This window comes from Melozone crissalis, unplaced genomic scaffold (genome assembly GCF_028551555.1).
Source record: "Melozone crissalis strain CALT ecotype California unplaced genomic scaffold, PUWL_Pcris_2 ptg000018l_1, whole genome shotgun sequence".
NCBI classification, from domain to species: Eukaryota; Metazoa; Chordata; class Aves; order Passeriformes; family Passerellidae; genus Melozone; species Melozone crissalis.
The window spans coordinates 26,915,001-26,931,395 of record NW_026535796.1 but is presented as its reverse complement, the minus strand read 5'-3'; the positions used below and the strand labels follow the sequence as shown (position 1 = coordinate 26,931,395).

The window sequence follows — 16,395 nt, the reverse complement described above, 5'->3', positions numbered from 1 at the left end:
TTTTAAATGTAGTTTATAGTTTTCTAAATCTGATTATATATTTTTAGGAGCAAATTGTTTACGGGTATTTAGGGATTTATTTAGTGCTGAACTATGCTTTTTACATGCAGGCTAATGTTTTAATACAAAATGAACAAGCTAATTAGCTCTGAATTACCATTCATTCATAAAAATAGTTTTCTAAACTTAAGCACCTAACTTATACAGGACAATATAGTTTTGCTGGAAAAAAAAGGCTATAAAGTAGAATTATTTTCCCCTTTGTCCACAGTAAATAAATTTGGGATTGAAATCTGAAAAACTTATCTTAACTGATCTATTTCTTTTCCTGGGCATAAGAGGAAGTAGCTCAATAGGCTAATCCAAACAAAATGAAGGAATGAACATGAAATAAATATTTTTAAAATTACTTTCCGGTAATAGTTTACTGAGTATATTTTCAATGTGTGGACCTTGGCTCTATCAGTAGGGCAGATAAGAAAGGAGAAGGATAAACCCCTGGTTTAAACTGTATCTTCTTCACCTTAACTGCTTGTTGGGGTCCTTTGCTCTTGCACCCTAGGAACATCCTTCTTTGCATGACCAACATCAGATAAGGAACCTCTTTAGTGTATTTTTATCTAATGGTTTAATATTTAGATTGTGCTTCTAAGATAAAGATGGCAGACTTGCAAACATGTTTCTGGTATGGTCTTAACTGAACTAAATTGAAGTAAAGTGTGGATGATGTACACTTGAGTGCAAATGTTCACAGATGTTTTTCCTTTTCCTCAGTCTCTGGTATGCTGCTGTATGCTTCTGCTTTCTTTCCTGGAGATGCAGAAACTTTTTTTCTTGCTAAGTAACTTGCTAAGCTTTAACTAAGTAGTTGAAATGAACAACGTAGCAAATCATCTACTTTTGCTAGTCTCAAGCATTGGGGAACGTTTTTTTTAATATTCTCAAAAACTTTAATGGTAGAATTAAAAGCAGAATTATTGAGAATACCAGGGAACGGAGATGTGGTGGACAAGTTCTGAGATTATCAAGGTGTATGTGGAGACAAACCCTGTTTGACTCCTATCAGTTTCTTATGTCAGTGGATTCGCTGATTAGATGCTTAAAGATGGGTTCTGCTATCTCTAAGGTGAGGACTTTCAATAGTCAATGAAGCCTGATGTCAGAATATTTGGGAGTTTTAATTTCACATTTTAGCACTGACAATGTTTTTCTTAAGCCCTATTGTGGATATGTATTGTTCTGTATTACATCTGAAAGTATTTTTCAGTTTGAAAATGTGACCTTACAAAATAGTTTTAAATTTTAATGGAAGAGACATTAGTGAAATAATATTTATTTATAGAGGTCTCTCTGTGGGTTTGGCATTGGAATAGGTTCCAAACATTCATGCAACAAACATTGTTTCATTCTGGAATGAAATTATATCAGAACAGTATCTTAGGCAAATTACTGTCCATTTTCACTACTTGCTTACTAAGATTATAAAGCTGAAAAAGTAGTTTCTTTTTGTATGGACCTGCTACTCTTCCATTGCTGTGATTGCTGGGTTTTTTTAACATGTTATTTATTTATCTACTGTTAAAGCATAATGCTGTTTTTCTCAACCATATGTATGTGAATGGAAAACCAGCATTTTTGTTCGTCTCTTTTCAGGTTGGGAGATTGATCATAATACTTTGCAATAATTTGAATATGGAGTATTTTTAGTTATGCTTACATTTTTGCTATTGGAAATCAGATTTTTAGATTTGGGTGGAAGAAGGCATAATTTATCTCTGGAAAGAGCTAGCATTATTTTGGGATCATTGCCTATATTGGTTATTTGTACTTACCTCTGCAATTTATTTTTTTCCCATCTGATACAGATTGTTCATAGTCTGCAGTTGTTTTAAAAGATATTGGTTGTTACAAGAGACACCAAAAAATTTGTTGTCTACAGGAAGAATTGGTGCTGTGTTCTTAAAGGAACTTCTAAGTCTTCCTAAATGAAAAATCAAACAGTATCTAATACTGACAATTTTCCTCTGTCTGCTGCTAGAACTTATTGGCCAACTAGGTCAGACATTATTAAAGTTCAAGTGGCCCAGTGGGAAAAGTAATGGCCTTACGCTACTATGAATTTTAAATGCTGCCATTTCTATGTATTGCACCATCATCTGTTCTCGCACATCACTAAATTGTATAGAAGTTGTGGGACCAACCAGTGTCAAGGTCATAGAAGTGATGACTCTTCTCAAGTAGCCTAGGCTGGGCTTTGTCATACAGTTATACTCATAACTGTGGCTGTAGGCAGCAAAGCTGTATGCACATGCTTGAATTTAATCTTTTTATTATCATGGAATAGTGAAGCCTGTAATGCAGGACATCTTTCTCCTCAAAATCTTTACTTCGTATTTTATTTTTGATCCTGCCAAAGGTATGAAATTGACTTTGAGGCAAAGGCAATTTTTAGGGATCTATTTAGGTCTTTTGAGTTGAGCTGTTGTACAGCTTACTGAACTGGATATCAGAGAATTTTGAAATTGGTTAATGTTATTGTTCTTCCAATGAGCTTGAATTTCATCTGGATTTTAAATGTAAATGTATTAAGTCTGAAATGAGCATATCATCACACACTTCTAGTCATATATGTATGTATATCTACTCACACATAGCGTAACAATAACAACAGTAACAACAGCAGCAACAAAATAATAATAATAATAATAATAATAATAATAATAATAATAATAATAATAATAATGGGAATATTTCCTCTACAGAAGTGTATTGACTTGATAGTTTCCAAAGCAGTAGCTACCATTAATGCTTCATTGTATGGAAGGCTTCTTATGCAGAAATAATAAAACTGGTTTTGTATTCCAGACTTGAACTGGTGTAGCTGGAAAGCTGGAAAATTAGAAGATGGCCACTTTATGGAAGTTAGCATTTTGCAACTGAAGACTTAGATACTTCTATGTTACTTAGTAACCCTAATTCAAACTAACTTATTGATTTAAAAGTATATAGACACACACATGTATGTAGACAAGTATATTGATTTAACTTAAATTGGTAATTCACTGACTTCTGATAAATCATTGATAGATTTGTGAATGATAAAAGTACACTTGTACAGAGACAGTACTCTGCTTTTTGAGAATTTTCATTCAGAGAAATGACCACAATCATACTAAACTATAAGAAAAAATGTTGTAACTTGAGGCTACAGTGAAGAAAGATTAAAGCTGTAGCTATTGCAGAGGTCAAGGTGCCTCCTTTGTTCCATGCTCTTCAGGCATATAAGCCTAACAAGCTCTGGGTAGGCCTTTGGTATTCCTGAGCCTTCCTGGATTGTCTTGTGGAATCATTCAGACTGCTAAGAAGCCTTTTTGTTGTCTGGACAATCCTGACATGTGGAAGAAATTGTGAGAATCCACAAGTTGTCACCTCCCCTCGAGTGGGAAGTTGACCATCAGACTGGCACTGGGTCATTTACAGGGGTAGCTGTGGTGCTTGCTGCCCACGTCCTGCAGTTCTGGGAAGCCACTGAGGCTGTAATGCCTCTGTGCTTGGTATGCATTTGAAACAATGCTGCTAGATCTATTTGAAATCCATTACTGACAGAGTTTTTACAAAATAGGGTGGACTGGTTAGCATGTGAGAAGCAATATAAACATAGCTTCCTTTAGGAGTCCCTGTTCCAAATCATTTGCAGTATGGAAGATGAGAATTTGGCTGCTTGGATTTCTTTCATGTCTTTAATAATATAACAGGAAAAATATGTTTTAGACACATGCTCTGAAACTTCAGGAGAGATGTGAGGAGAATTCCCCTTTCACCACTAGCCTTGTAAATTTTTTGGATTTATATCTCTTTCCTCACTTAGATTTTAAAACTGGCATGGCAGCCCCACACAGTTCTAGCCCTGTTATTTTATTTTTATGCTCAATGTTGTACCAGTAAAAGTATTTTTAAACTTACTATACATGGAAAGGTGAAGTTCTTTTCCAGTTAAAAAAAAAATGAGAGAACCTGGCTATCTACTTTAGAACTTTCGAACTTTCATATAACAAAAGATATGAGTAGGACTGCATACTCACTAGAGACTGTGGAAGAAAATTTTTTCCCCTTATTGAATTCCTGCTATAGCTAAGTGGCACTGTATGTTCTTCAGAGAGAAGGTTTGACACTGCAGCTTTGGGATTTCTCATGTACCAGCTTCTGAATGTTGGAAACACAGCTCCTGCCCCTCCCCTCGGTTATTTAACCAATATATTTATTGTTTTAATAAAGTGGAATATTCAATTTTATGAAAAGGAAACAATGAAGCTATTCTGTTATACATAACATATTTGTCTTATGGACTATGCTTTCCCTCTTCTTGTCTTCACTTGTGTGAAATCTCTTTAGATATTCTTCTTTTGTTCTGTCATAAAATACATTAAATGTAAACCTGATTTTTACTTTTTCTACTTTAGGCAACAACTGTGGAGTTAAAAGTGAGGGAGAGGAAATTCATTCTCAAACATGAAACATGAAACAAGTGGAATCCTGGTTTGCACAACTCCATGTTTTCAGTAATCTCAGAAAATACAGTAAAAGCTGTAAGTTGCATCTTAACTGCAAAGAATTCATGATTTGCAAGGGCTGATAATACAATATTTGCATAACATTTGCTGTGCTTGGGTTTTCTCCTTCTGAGGCTGAAGTAGCAAATATTAAGCGGGACAGCACTCCAAATCTTGGTTGCATCTGCAATTCTGTTTTGTTGAGGTGATGATCTGATACAATTAAATTGCTTTCATCATTACTAGCTGTTTCTTAGCCAAAGTTTTGTATCTACTCTAGATACAAAGCAGTAAACTGCTTATATGAACTAGTAACTTATCTGTTACTTCTTTATTTATGAGAACTCATTGCAAACCAGAACATTTCTGAAACACTCTCCAGGGATTATAGCATTCCTTGTCTTCAAATTCTGAGATTCATTAGAAGAGAATGGTCTGAATTTCATTCTTGTGTAGTAATTGACCAAAAGGCATATTCTTTTCCCAGCACCAAACTTGCAGTTTTCTTTCTAGCTTGACTGATATCTGAGTTCTTAGAGATCATTTCTCTTATCCCTTTTTCTGGACTGTCTTGGGCATCCCATTCTAAATGTTGGATTTGTGTATTAGAAATAACTTTAATAACTGTAATACTGTTTTTTTAATGGCAAGCAAAATTTTCTATCTTTATATCACTTGTAACCTAGAACTTACACTTCATTTTATAAAATAAAAGTAATTTTATTTTTTAAAAATAGGCATTTTTAGCCAAATTTAGATTTTAGTTTTCTGCTCAAACCCACTTACATATTGACAAGAGCATAAAATGCATCAAGCATTCAGGTGGAAGTATGCCACTGGCATCAGCATGGAGTAGCAAAAGGTAAATTGGTGTCATGGATGCCAGTATGCAAATAAAAGAGGATGTCTAAGGAGTGAGGCTGGATGCATTGAACAGGGCTCTGGGAATTAGATTCATTACTGTCTGGAATCACAGAAGAAAATGTTTCCATGAAAGTTGTCACTACAGAACTTAAGAGAACAATTTGCTTATTTCCCTGGGCAATATACTTAGTTCTGTGAGAGGGATAACAGGTTAGATTATTAAATATTTAAATAAGGTAGTACTCAGAATTATGCCTTCTGGGTTTTTGTTTGTTTGTTTCAGAAAATCAGTAATTATTTACCTTGGCTCTACAGTTGTTTCTCAACAAAAGGGTCTGCTTGTCACAAACATCTATATTCCTATCTTCAAGTAAGCCATGAGGCTTACTATATAGTTTATTCCATGAAAGGCAATAGCACGGTACTCAAATGTTATTTTGAATAAAAAGCCACTTTGAGTGTTACGTTTGTTTTCCTGCATAGCTCAGCAATAAATGCATTTGTCTGCTCATTTGTTGCTTTGAAATCTTATATAGAAGTATCAGAATGTGGATGGAGTCCTGGGAATTTATCTGCTCCTCTAGAAGTAATGATAACTTCTATGGTGCTATTCCTGCTGTCATATCAGCAGTTGTGATTGTGCTGTTTAGCTATTCAAATTCATGTTCATGACTTCTCTTCCCTGTCCAAGTACATAGTAGTGTCTTTTTCAGTGTTTTCTGAAACCGTGATGTTTCAGTTTTCACTCAATAGGATCTTGCAAGAGATGCTCCATCTGTGTTTTGAGGAGCTACTTCATTTTGCCAGGAAGTTGTCTCAATGAAATTGTAGCAAGGAAACACTGAGTGGCAGATGAGTGGTTTTAGTGTTTAAGACAGGAACGATGTTAACCGAAAAAAACATGGAAGCAGCCATGTGAAGATATAAATCCACTTCTTCTGGAGAAGAGGAAAGATCATCGAGTAGTAAGGTTTGTAATTATTTGAATGGTGTTATTGATATAATTCTCTTTGCCCCAGTGATAAAGTTGCTGTACTGCAATCCAGTAGATATCAAATTTGCACTGTTATTTGGATAATTTTTTTTCAGTATTTGTGCTATGTCCTAAATTATCTGAACAGTTGGAAAGACTGTTCCGTAGGAGAGGAATGTTGAACTAAATTGAAGTAGGTCAAAATCCAAGGACACCAAAGAGACAAATAAAATGGACAAGAATAAGAGAAACATTTAATTTTGAGAAGACCTTGAAGGTCATCAAGGTCATTAATCCAGCATTTCCAAGTCTGCCATTAAAGGTGGAGTGTAAAGGGAGGGAGGAATAATGGTCTTAGGTTTTTTTTATCTGTCATTGTCAGTGTATAATAGGATAATGGTAGTATAAATACGATTAACATGCAAGGAGTAGACTAAAACCACAAAAATTGCTATGTCAGTGGAGGATAACTCAAACCAGAGATCTAGTCAAATGCTGTCCTGATCTGTTCTGGGATTTTTCCCACATCTATCTCTAAATTCAGTTCTACCATTATGACCATGTAAATCTACAAGGTAATAATAGTTATGTGGTGAGCCATTAGGGGGCCATATGTATTGAACTTATTTATAGCCTGCAGGTTTGTTTGGGTTTTTTTTAACATCTTGAAATATCTTAGCTTTCTGTATCTGTATAGCCTGTGTAAGTATATAATCTTAACTTCATTTCCTTTGTTCAACTTTTAGTGATTACATGCGCAGGTTGCAGATTGTCATAATTGGATTATGCACCTTTTGGAGAGGCTTTGTGGTATGCAACTCCTGGCCTCTGTGTAACGTGTATTTAAATAAATATTTATTATTTAAATACTGTTTACTTTATGTGAAGAGAAACTTTATAAAAATTAAATTCTTTAATGTATTGGACTGGTTTTTTCTGTAATCCATTAATTTAATAAATCTATATATTAGTCAGTTTCTGTTGCTGTCACTTCTCTACAGTTTTAACATTCGGTCTCAGTTAGTACTCAGGGTGAACAGTCCAATGTGTAAAATACCAAAGATCAAGGCTCAGCTTACTGCTGTCACACAGATGTTGTGCTGGGCTGACAAGCCCAAAATACAGAGGCAAAAAGCCTGGAAGCACAGCTGTGGATAAGACATACTTGTAAGTTCTTTATACAGCACTGCATTAATCTAGTCACTTTGTTCCTGATTCTTCAGCTGCTTGGTTTAGAGGTAACTTTATACCATGCTGCATATACATACTGTCTGTTTAATGCTCCAACCATCTAGTTGTTTTGTGCTTCAGTGTTCCCTTTTGAAAGTGAGAGTAGGACTTCCTTATTTTAAAGTAGTGTTTCTGAAGTGTGACAGTTGGAAGGAGAAGGATCATTTATGTATGGAGAGAATATGTGCTTTTAATGTAATTATGATATGATACAGGTGTTAAATTCACATACAAGAAATCTGACAGAAGAGTGAGACTTTAGACATTGTGAAATCTCTGAACTATCTATGCTGTGCCATAGTAGGTAAGTTCATGGAAGGAAAAAATGTTAATTATTCATAATGCTTTGCTGTACCATAAAACTCGATTTATTGAGACTATAATTTGTTCAAGTTGCATGTAGTAGAAAAATATATCAGGAGTAATTAGTAGTATTCAGGATGTGATGAGGTAGATATATCCACAGAGGACAATTGAAAACAGTAGCGGTGTGGTATTGATTGCCTTTCAGAGGAAAAAAAATCTTGTCTCTTTTCTAAATGTTAACAATTCAGAGAGAAAAATTCCCACTTGGGAAGAATGCTTTCCAGGTTGCTTCATTGCCAGGTGTTCGACATTGAGTGGAGCCTTAGATGAATGAAGCTTATGGCAGCTTTTGGAAATGACCGACTCCAGGGAATCTTGGCTTCCTGCTGTGAAAGTTTCCATTTTCAAAGCACATCAATTTCAGTGGGAATGTTCCACTGGTCCCATATGCTACTTCTGATAGAGGGGGAAGTTTTTAACCTGAATATGAGACAGCTACTGAAGAAGTTCCCTTGCTGCTAACAAAATGAATTTCAATATGTTGCCAGTGAACAAGCGGCGTGTTCCCAACTGCTGATGGAATTTAACTCCATCAATTTTTAATGGAAATTTTGCTTTAATTTCCATTTTTTCCCTGTCACCTTTTAGCTCCACTGCTTTCTCCTGGTAGGACTTTTGGGTTCTGAAGTTGAATCACCCAAACAATATGCTAGTTTGATTTGAAACTCTTGCTATATTTTCCTCCCCTCCCTCATACACTCTCTCCTTGACCTAGCAGCAGGAAGCCTTTGTCTGAGGTGTTCATCTGGAACAACTTTTCCACACTTGTTTTCATGTTCTGTTAGATTACAGGGCAGCAGGCCTACCTTTGAAGCTCCCTTCTCTTTTGTTTCTTTGCAGTGCACTCCAGTAATTAACTTTGTCCTTCTTTTATTTGTTCCAGTCAATCGCAGTCCACTCTGCTGAGCATCTTCTCCCAGGAGTACCAGGTTAGAAGTTTTCTCCTTTGTGAGGGTTGACAGGTGCCTAATTGAATGATGAATGTCCCTTTATTTCTTTGTAATTGAACTGCCAGCTTTCTGATTGGTTTGGAGGATGTTCCTTTTTCCACATCAAGCACCGCCTGAGTCTCAGTGGATGGCTGCCAAGCCTACCCATCCATCTGTCTAATAACATCTAGCCTTTGCTTATTTGGTGGACCTGTAATAAATTATGCTAAACCATTATTATTCTGACAATAATAATTTCCCTGTGTTGCGTGGTTCCATGTGCTAAATGTTTGCTGACTTGCACTGTCAGTGCTGCTTTCCATTGCTGACAGAGATGATGATAAATGACCATTGCCGGAGTGGCAGAAGGCAAGAGAGGCAGAAAATGGAGTCATTTATCATGAGATGACAGGTGTCAGTCAAGTGGCAAGTCTCTATGGAATTACTTTTTGTAGTTTTTCAAATAAGTTGTTTTTAAGCAATGTTCTTCCTGGTTAAAAATGCCAATTGAATTGTAAAACCAGAGTGCACCAGACTTAGATGGAATTGAATTGAGGGAAAATTAATACAAAGGTTGAAAGAGAGAACAAGTTTTTCTTTGCCCTCAGCAGCCTTCGGTAAACTTATTTAGATTCAATTATTGTGACCTTACTGGCTTTTACATATGGTACATTGCAGTACACTCTGAAGACGTTCAATTCAATAGGTAGATTGAATGTCATTTCTGTATGGAATCTAAAAGCATGGTTCACATCTATCAAAGTGTAGCCAAGGATCACGTGTTTGTGTAGTCATGATTCCTGTGTTTTGATCTATGACACCTTTGTAAAAGTCGTTTTTTCATTTTTCCAGAAACAAATTAAAAGAACACATGCCAAGCATCACACTGCTGAAGCTATCGAAACTTACTACCAAAGGTATGACCTCCCCACCCCAGTTAAGGCTCATCATAGATACTGATTTTTACAGCAGTTGTGAGTAAATTAGCTAATTAAGCTAATTTTATATAACAATAAATTAAGAATTTGGGAATACGGAATGGTTCACCTAAAAATGTTTTTCACTGGAAATACAGAAATTGTTCAGGATTTGGTCATTCTGATTAAGAAAGAGTTTGCTTCCCTGGCTCTAAGTTAGGATAAGCAAATATTTTTTCCAATGTATATAATGGCATTTATTATGTATTGCCTATAGTTTGTAATTTTTAGGATTTCTGTGTCAAGATTGATTTTGATGACTTCCTTACAGCAAGAGAGCTTGTTCTGCTACAGTTGCTTGTTTAAAACAACATTTGTGTTACATTACAAAAAGTTACATATTCATGTATTGCCAGTTAAAGCACTAATTTTTAGATCACTCCTGTTTTATCAACAGAAGTGTCAGAAATAGTTTTTAAGGGAGGATGAAAACCTTTATGTCATTTTACAATTGTTTGCATCTTAAGCTAATAAACTGTGCTTGCTACACCTTGTAGTTTTTCTGTTAGTTCCATAGGCTTTACTAAAAATATTCCAGTGACATAATTGGGGCATAGTGATAACAGGTAAAGATACGCAATTAAAATACTACTTTGTAGACTGACATATCTGAAGAGCATGCATGGCAAGTGAATTCCTACTTGTGATGTATGACATTCATGCTTAATACTAATCTGTATGAATCAAGAAAATAAACAAAGAGCCTTCATTTGTAAACAATTAAATGTGCTTCTGCCAGAGTCATGTATTTAAAACTTAACCACAGCCTGATTATATTATACACTGGTTGAGAATATCTAGTGTGAAGTGTACTAGTTTGGGTGTTTGATTTTGGTTTTTTAGTAGTTGTATTGTTTTGTAAAATTTGTACTGGATCACATTGCACTTTTCCTAGGGTTGATTGTTGTTTAGGAAGAATATTGGCTTAAAATTTTGTTGTGCTAATAACATGCATATACAGTACTACTTTTAATTATTTTTCACTAGAAGTTTCAGTGAAGTGGCCTGTGGTAGTTGTAACTGCTGCATAAGTAACCCTTTCCTTAGATTATGTGTAAATCACTAGTTCCAGCCTGAAACTTCAGCCTGAAACACGGGACAAGATTTTGCTTTATGCAAAGCAGCAGTTGTATTGGTGTCAGTAGGGTTGTAGGAATGATTAAGTTTGTCTCACATCAGGTAGGAGGATTTGGTCTCCTGTCTTCTTCTGTAGTCTGAAGTATGATAGCAGTACATAACTAATGCATTATGTATGAAGCTGTGTGGTAGTGGTAGGGAAAATCATTCTTTATGCTGTTTCTGAGTATGTCATTTTGCAAGTGTATTAACATGGCTGAGTAAAATGCACATGTTTTAAAATCAGAGATGTTCTGGTCAATAGCTAAAAAACTGATTTCAGTCCTGTTTTAATAGATTTACTGTGTAGTATGTTTAGGAATCTACAGAAGCAGACAACTTGAGATAGAAGCCACTTTGAAATACTTCAGGTGTAAATATGACAAACAAGTCTTCTCCTCTGCTCTTCTGTAGCATCCACTTTACTGCTGTAAACCCCAGACTGGGTGCTATGCTCCTTGGTATTTCTGCTGACATACAAGCAGATAATTGTGCTGTCATTGCTTTCTTAGGTCAGAAGCTACCAGGTTTTGAAGGTAGAGATTTCCCGTGGTCCCTGTTAGGAGCAAGTAAAATAGTTGAATAGAATAGTTTCTTCTACTTGGCTGAGACTTACTAGTGTGAAACTTAGGCAAGCACAAAGTACAAGAAGGATCAGCAGGTTTTCAGAACTGTATTGCCATCAGCATGTGAGTCCTGTTAGTCTATAATGGAGTTGCCAGAAGCATTGGAAATATATGACAGAAATTTACTTCATTCTCACTGTGGCTGTTCGATCATCTAGATGCATGTTTGAGAACTTTAATCTCAAGTACATTTTCCTGGTTGTGTATTTTGTGTATGATATTCCATTTTCTTCTGTTACAAATTTACAATGTTTAAACATGTTTTGTGGGTTTTTTTAATATGGAACTGAAATAATTTACACCAAAAAGCTTTTTAAATTTCCTTAATTCGTTAAGCTTCAGAATAACTTGCAAGCAAAAAGCCCTCTATCAAATCTTATGTGAAGGGGTTTTATAAAGGTGTACCACCCATTCCACAGAAAGGTAAAATGATAAAGAATTTTAATGTCTGTAACTAATGAGCAGAAGAGTGTCTTTCGATGGATAGATAATGATAGAGCTGGAAAGGCTGTGGCCTTCTAATGATGTCAGTAATGATGTGCTATGTGAATACAGATAGGATAAGTGAGCAAGTTCGAATGTTGGTAACTATTGTTCTTTTCCACATGGCTGCAAAGCACAAAGTGGCTTTCAATATCATAGCTCCTTCCCATCAGCTTCGGAACACAGGTTTCAGGTTTTATTGAAATGTAAATATCAAGCAGTGAAAGTAACAGAAGTGAGGAGAGCAACATTGTGTGAATTGATGGTCAGAAACATCATTCTGTAATACCCTCAACTAGAAACATTAAGCCTTTGCCACTGATAGGATAATGACATTCTATCAACCTTCATTGAATCCTAAATATTTCTTGTTTTCTTTGTAGAATATAAATTGTTAGACTGATTTTACTAAAGTAAGCCTTTAGTACTTAAATTACTGCCCAGTTGATGAAATCTGGAATAAATTTGAGAGTTTATGTTTTTGTATGTACTAGTGAATTGGGTAAGATATACACTGCACCTTCATAGTTGAAGGTCATATGGAACCAAAAATCTTTACTGTGAATAATAGAAGTTTATTTGTCTCTGATGCATCTTTAAGTAGTACAGATATAATTTATTTGTGTATTTATTAAGTCACAATTTTTTAAATTTCTTGATATATTCAGTTTTTTACCAGTGTCTTCATTGAGATGGATATATTTTGCAGATGAATAGAATAGGAGACAACCCTGGAGAGTTAGTGATTGCTTAAAATACTTCTTAAAAGATTATCTGTAATGCCAGTTAAAGCACTAATTTTTGGCATTATCTGTAATGGGGTATTTTCCCCCAAATGAAAAAGATTCACAAGGGATGCTGACATGTATGAAGTGGCCTTTTCTTGCCACTGCAAAATTACCTGGCTTTGTCTTGTCTAGGTATCTGAATGGGGTGATGAAAAATGCAGCTGCCCCAGTATTACTGGACCTGGCCAATGAGGTAATCATCTTTCTTTTTTCTTTAATCTTCCAGTGTAAAACTTGAGGGGCATATCTATAGTGACTTTAGTGAGAAATGTAATTAACCTAAAAAAATGGTTTCAAGGCACATTAGACATTTAAAATGGTTCCCCAGTCTGTTAGTACTTAAAATAATTAGACAAAAAGCCACATTTATTAATAAATCAGTTCATATAATTAGTCTTTTAACTTCAAGGCAAATGTGTAGGATACCCTGAATTTGTATTTTGCTGAAAATTCCAACAAACTGTTTATTGCATAAACTTGCTAAAAATTCTCAAATTGATTAAATGGAGTTGTATCATTTTGATTCCTTGCCTTTAATAACAAAACCTATCTAAGTTATTACTATTTCTTAGTAATAGGAAGGCTTAAAACAGATAATTTTCCTGACTCCATTTATTTCTGTTCATATGGATTAGAGGATGGCTAATGAAAACTGCTTAAGATAAAGCACTTAAGCAGAATAAATTTTTCAGTACATGAAAAGTTCTGTACGGTTGCCATTAAAGTCTTGACAAATTTATTGATGCTGTTTATTAATTAGAATATGAATTTGCCTTGTTATACAAGGTGTTATTTGTATTAGAAACTGCTATCTTAGCACTACATTAAAGAAGAGGTAAAAAGTTTGAACAAGTGGCAAGGAGTTTTCCTAGAAAAAAAGAAATTGATGAAATACCTGTTTTTTAAACTCTAAAATATTTATTTACTGTAATAGTAACAGTACAATAGCTGATACTCCCTGGAACTGCTCATGCAATCCTCAAAGGGATAGAATGAAATATATGCTGTTTTGTGTTGCATTTTAATAGAAAATGTAAGAAGGAAGTAGAAAATGAGTGTTTGCATTAAAAATGATATGGCACTGTGAACATTAAGTGTAGCAATAGCAGCAAGTTCTACATGTTACATTAGAAAAAAAGAATGGTTTTTCTCTCATGTACATTGCTGCAGCCAGCAAATGAGCGATTGCCTATCAATTACTGGAAGGTTTTAATGGTCTGTGAAGTGTCTGTGTAACCTGATCGTACAGTTAGCATAGAATCAAGAATTTATTTTGTTTTAGTGGTAATGTGTAGCTTCTTACCATCTCTGGAAAAGACAAATCTTGAAGTACTGAGAATAGAAAGTACTTTACATAAATAAGTACAACCTTACTAAGAATTTAGGTAAACATCCCAATGGATGATATATTGCACCCATATTATATGGGAACTGTCATAAAAATATTTCAAGCACAGAGTAATATATCTGTTACTGGTTCTTTGTATATTTTTCGCATTGATTTAGAGATGATGCATATAATTTCTGACTCCAGTGAGCATATCTTTGTTTATATTTCACTAATGCATTTTTGCAATTCAGATCAAAGATATCTGCAGTTCAGAAATAAATAAAAATTAAGCCTAAGAGAAAGGGGAGATACATAAAAAACTTATTTGTTTCTGGTTTTGTAGTAGCAGGGTATATCAGAATGGCAATGCATTTTTTGACTGCCACCCAATGCATTAGGGAAACGTAGCAATAACCAGCACCAGATTACTGCTTCCAAACAATCAAGCTGCCATTTTTATATGATAGTTAATATTTAAATGACATACTCTTGCATCTGCTGACAATTGATGTAATGGTAATACTTTATGAGTCAATATATATTTAATCAGTGGAAACTGTAAAAATTGATGAGAAATATATAACATAGCTATATTACAGTATGTAGCAGCTCTGTTAAATAGGAAAAACTCCATATTGTTATCTTTTGGGGATGTTTTTTGAGGGTTTATAAAACTACTTCTAATTCTGTTTTAAAAATGAAATTATTTGTCAACTGTTCATATTGTATATGTAGTACAAAAAGACTAAAATAAATCACATTTTTGTTAGAAACAATAAAATTAGTCACTCTTCTCTTCATACAAATATTTTCAAGTGAGATTTGAAGCACTATGAATTTTACTTACATGCTAAATTCTGACATGAAGCATGATGGCCCTATTTCAAAGAAAGATGGACACATGATTAATATGAAAATTAGGGCGATGCAAGTACCTGAACTAATAAGGTAGTCCTTATTCAGGCTGGACTACCTTCAGTAATTTCACCATTTTTCATGTGTCAGCTCTGATGTGGGTTACTGGAAATAAGCAGCTCCATAGAAAGTATTTCTCTCTACTTGGGGAATTTAAGGCCATCCAAGTACATACATATTTGGAAAAATATGTATGCACAAATGGAGTAACCTTTTTTGTATAGTTACTAAATCAGGATAAAATTTTTGTGCTAACAGTGAACTTGAAAAGATGTCGAGGAAAATTAATTGTGACAATGTGTGCTCAAGGTTTCCTGTCTCCTAGTTAAAATTCTGATTCACTAAAGCAGGATTTTAATGGTGTCTAAAAAGCTATTGTAATTTTAGGAGCAACTAGGTTATACATTTTTCATACATATAAAAAAAGTTGGAATGAAGGAATATCTTTGTTAAAAATCAAATTATAAACTCTGAAGTAATTTTGACCAAGCCAAACACATCTGCTAGAGATATTGATGCTAAGGATATGTGGTATCACTTGATGGTTACCACATGAACGAGGATTCATACATAGAAAAGGATGACCACTTCTTTTCCTTGATGGATAACCTTATAAAAGGGATTTCACGGTCATCTTCTAGAAAGGGTGGTTCAGATGCAAAATGTACAAACATAATAACCAGGATTTTATGTTGTCTACTTTATTTGGTTTTTCGCTGGTACTGTGGATTACTACCACACATTTGGTGGAAATTATTGAGTCCGATAATTGCAAAAAGATCCTGTTTCCTCTATTTTGCTTGTTAGTTTTAATCTACAAATATAGTGCAGTTCTGACAAGTGCACTTTAAATGCATTTACCTCCTGAAATTCTTTTTTTGTTTTTGTTGGGCTAAGGTGGACTTTGCCCCATCATTGATGGCTCGTATTGTGTTGGAGAGATTTCTACAAGAAAAAGAACAAGCCATCCGTAAGTATCTTAGCTGGGTTTTTTTCTTTTGTATCTTATTATTTTTAAAATACTTTTTGTTTTCTCTTTTATTCTGACTATGATATAAAAATAATTACCACAATGCTGGAATTGAGATAACAAGGGTAACATTTTAACTTTGGTATCTTCAACAGTTAATGACTGTTAAACTGTATGTAAGAAGAGCAGCCACAATTTAATACTAGTTAAATGAATCTTTTTCCTCTTAGATTTCCAGAATATCTGTTCCTTCAGTAAAATAAAGGGTATGGGGCTCA

At 34.6% G+C, this 16,395-nt stretch overlaps 1 protein-coding gene across 1 annotated transcript in view; it reads left to right on the top strand.

Moving 5' to 3' along the window:
* The window catches only part of CDIN1 (CDAN1 interacting nuclease 1), a 122,454-nt gene that overhangs the window by 17,724 nt on the left and 88,335 nt on the right, over nt 1-16,395 (top strand). The window contains exons 2-5 of the mRNA XM_054276351.1: nt 8,867-8,912; nt 9,765-9,829; nt 13,035-13,095; nt 16,045-16,117. Coding sequence (XP_054132326.1) covers nt 8,867-8,912; nt 9,765-9,829; nt 13,035-13,095; nt 16,045-16,117 — 245 coding nt within the window. The remainder of the gene's footprint in view (nt 1-8,866; nt 8,913-9,764; nt 9,830-13,034; nt 13,096-16,044; nt 16,118-16,395) is intronic.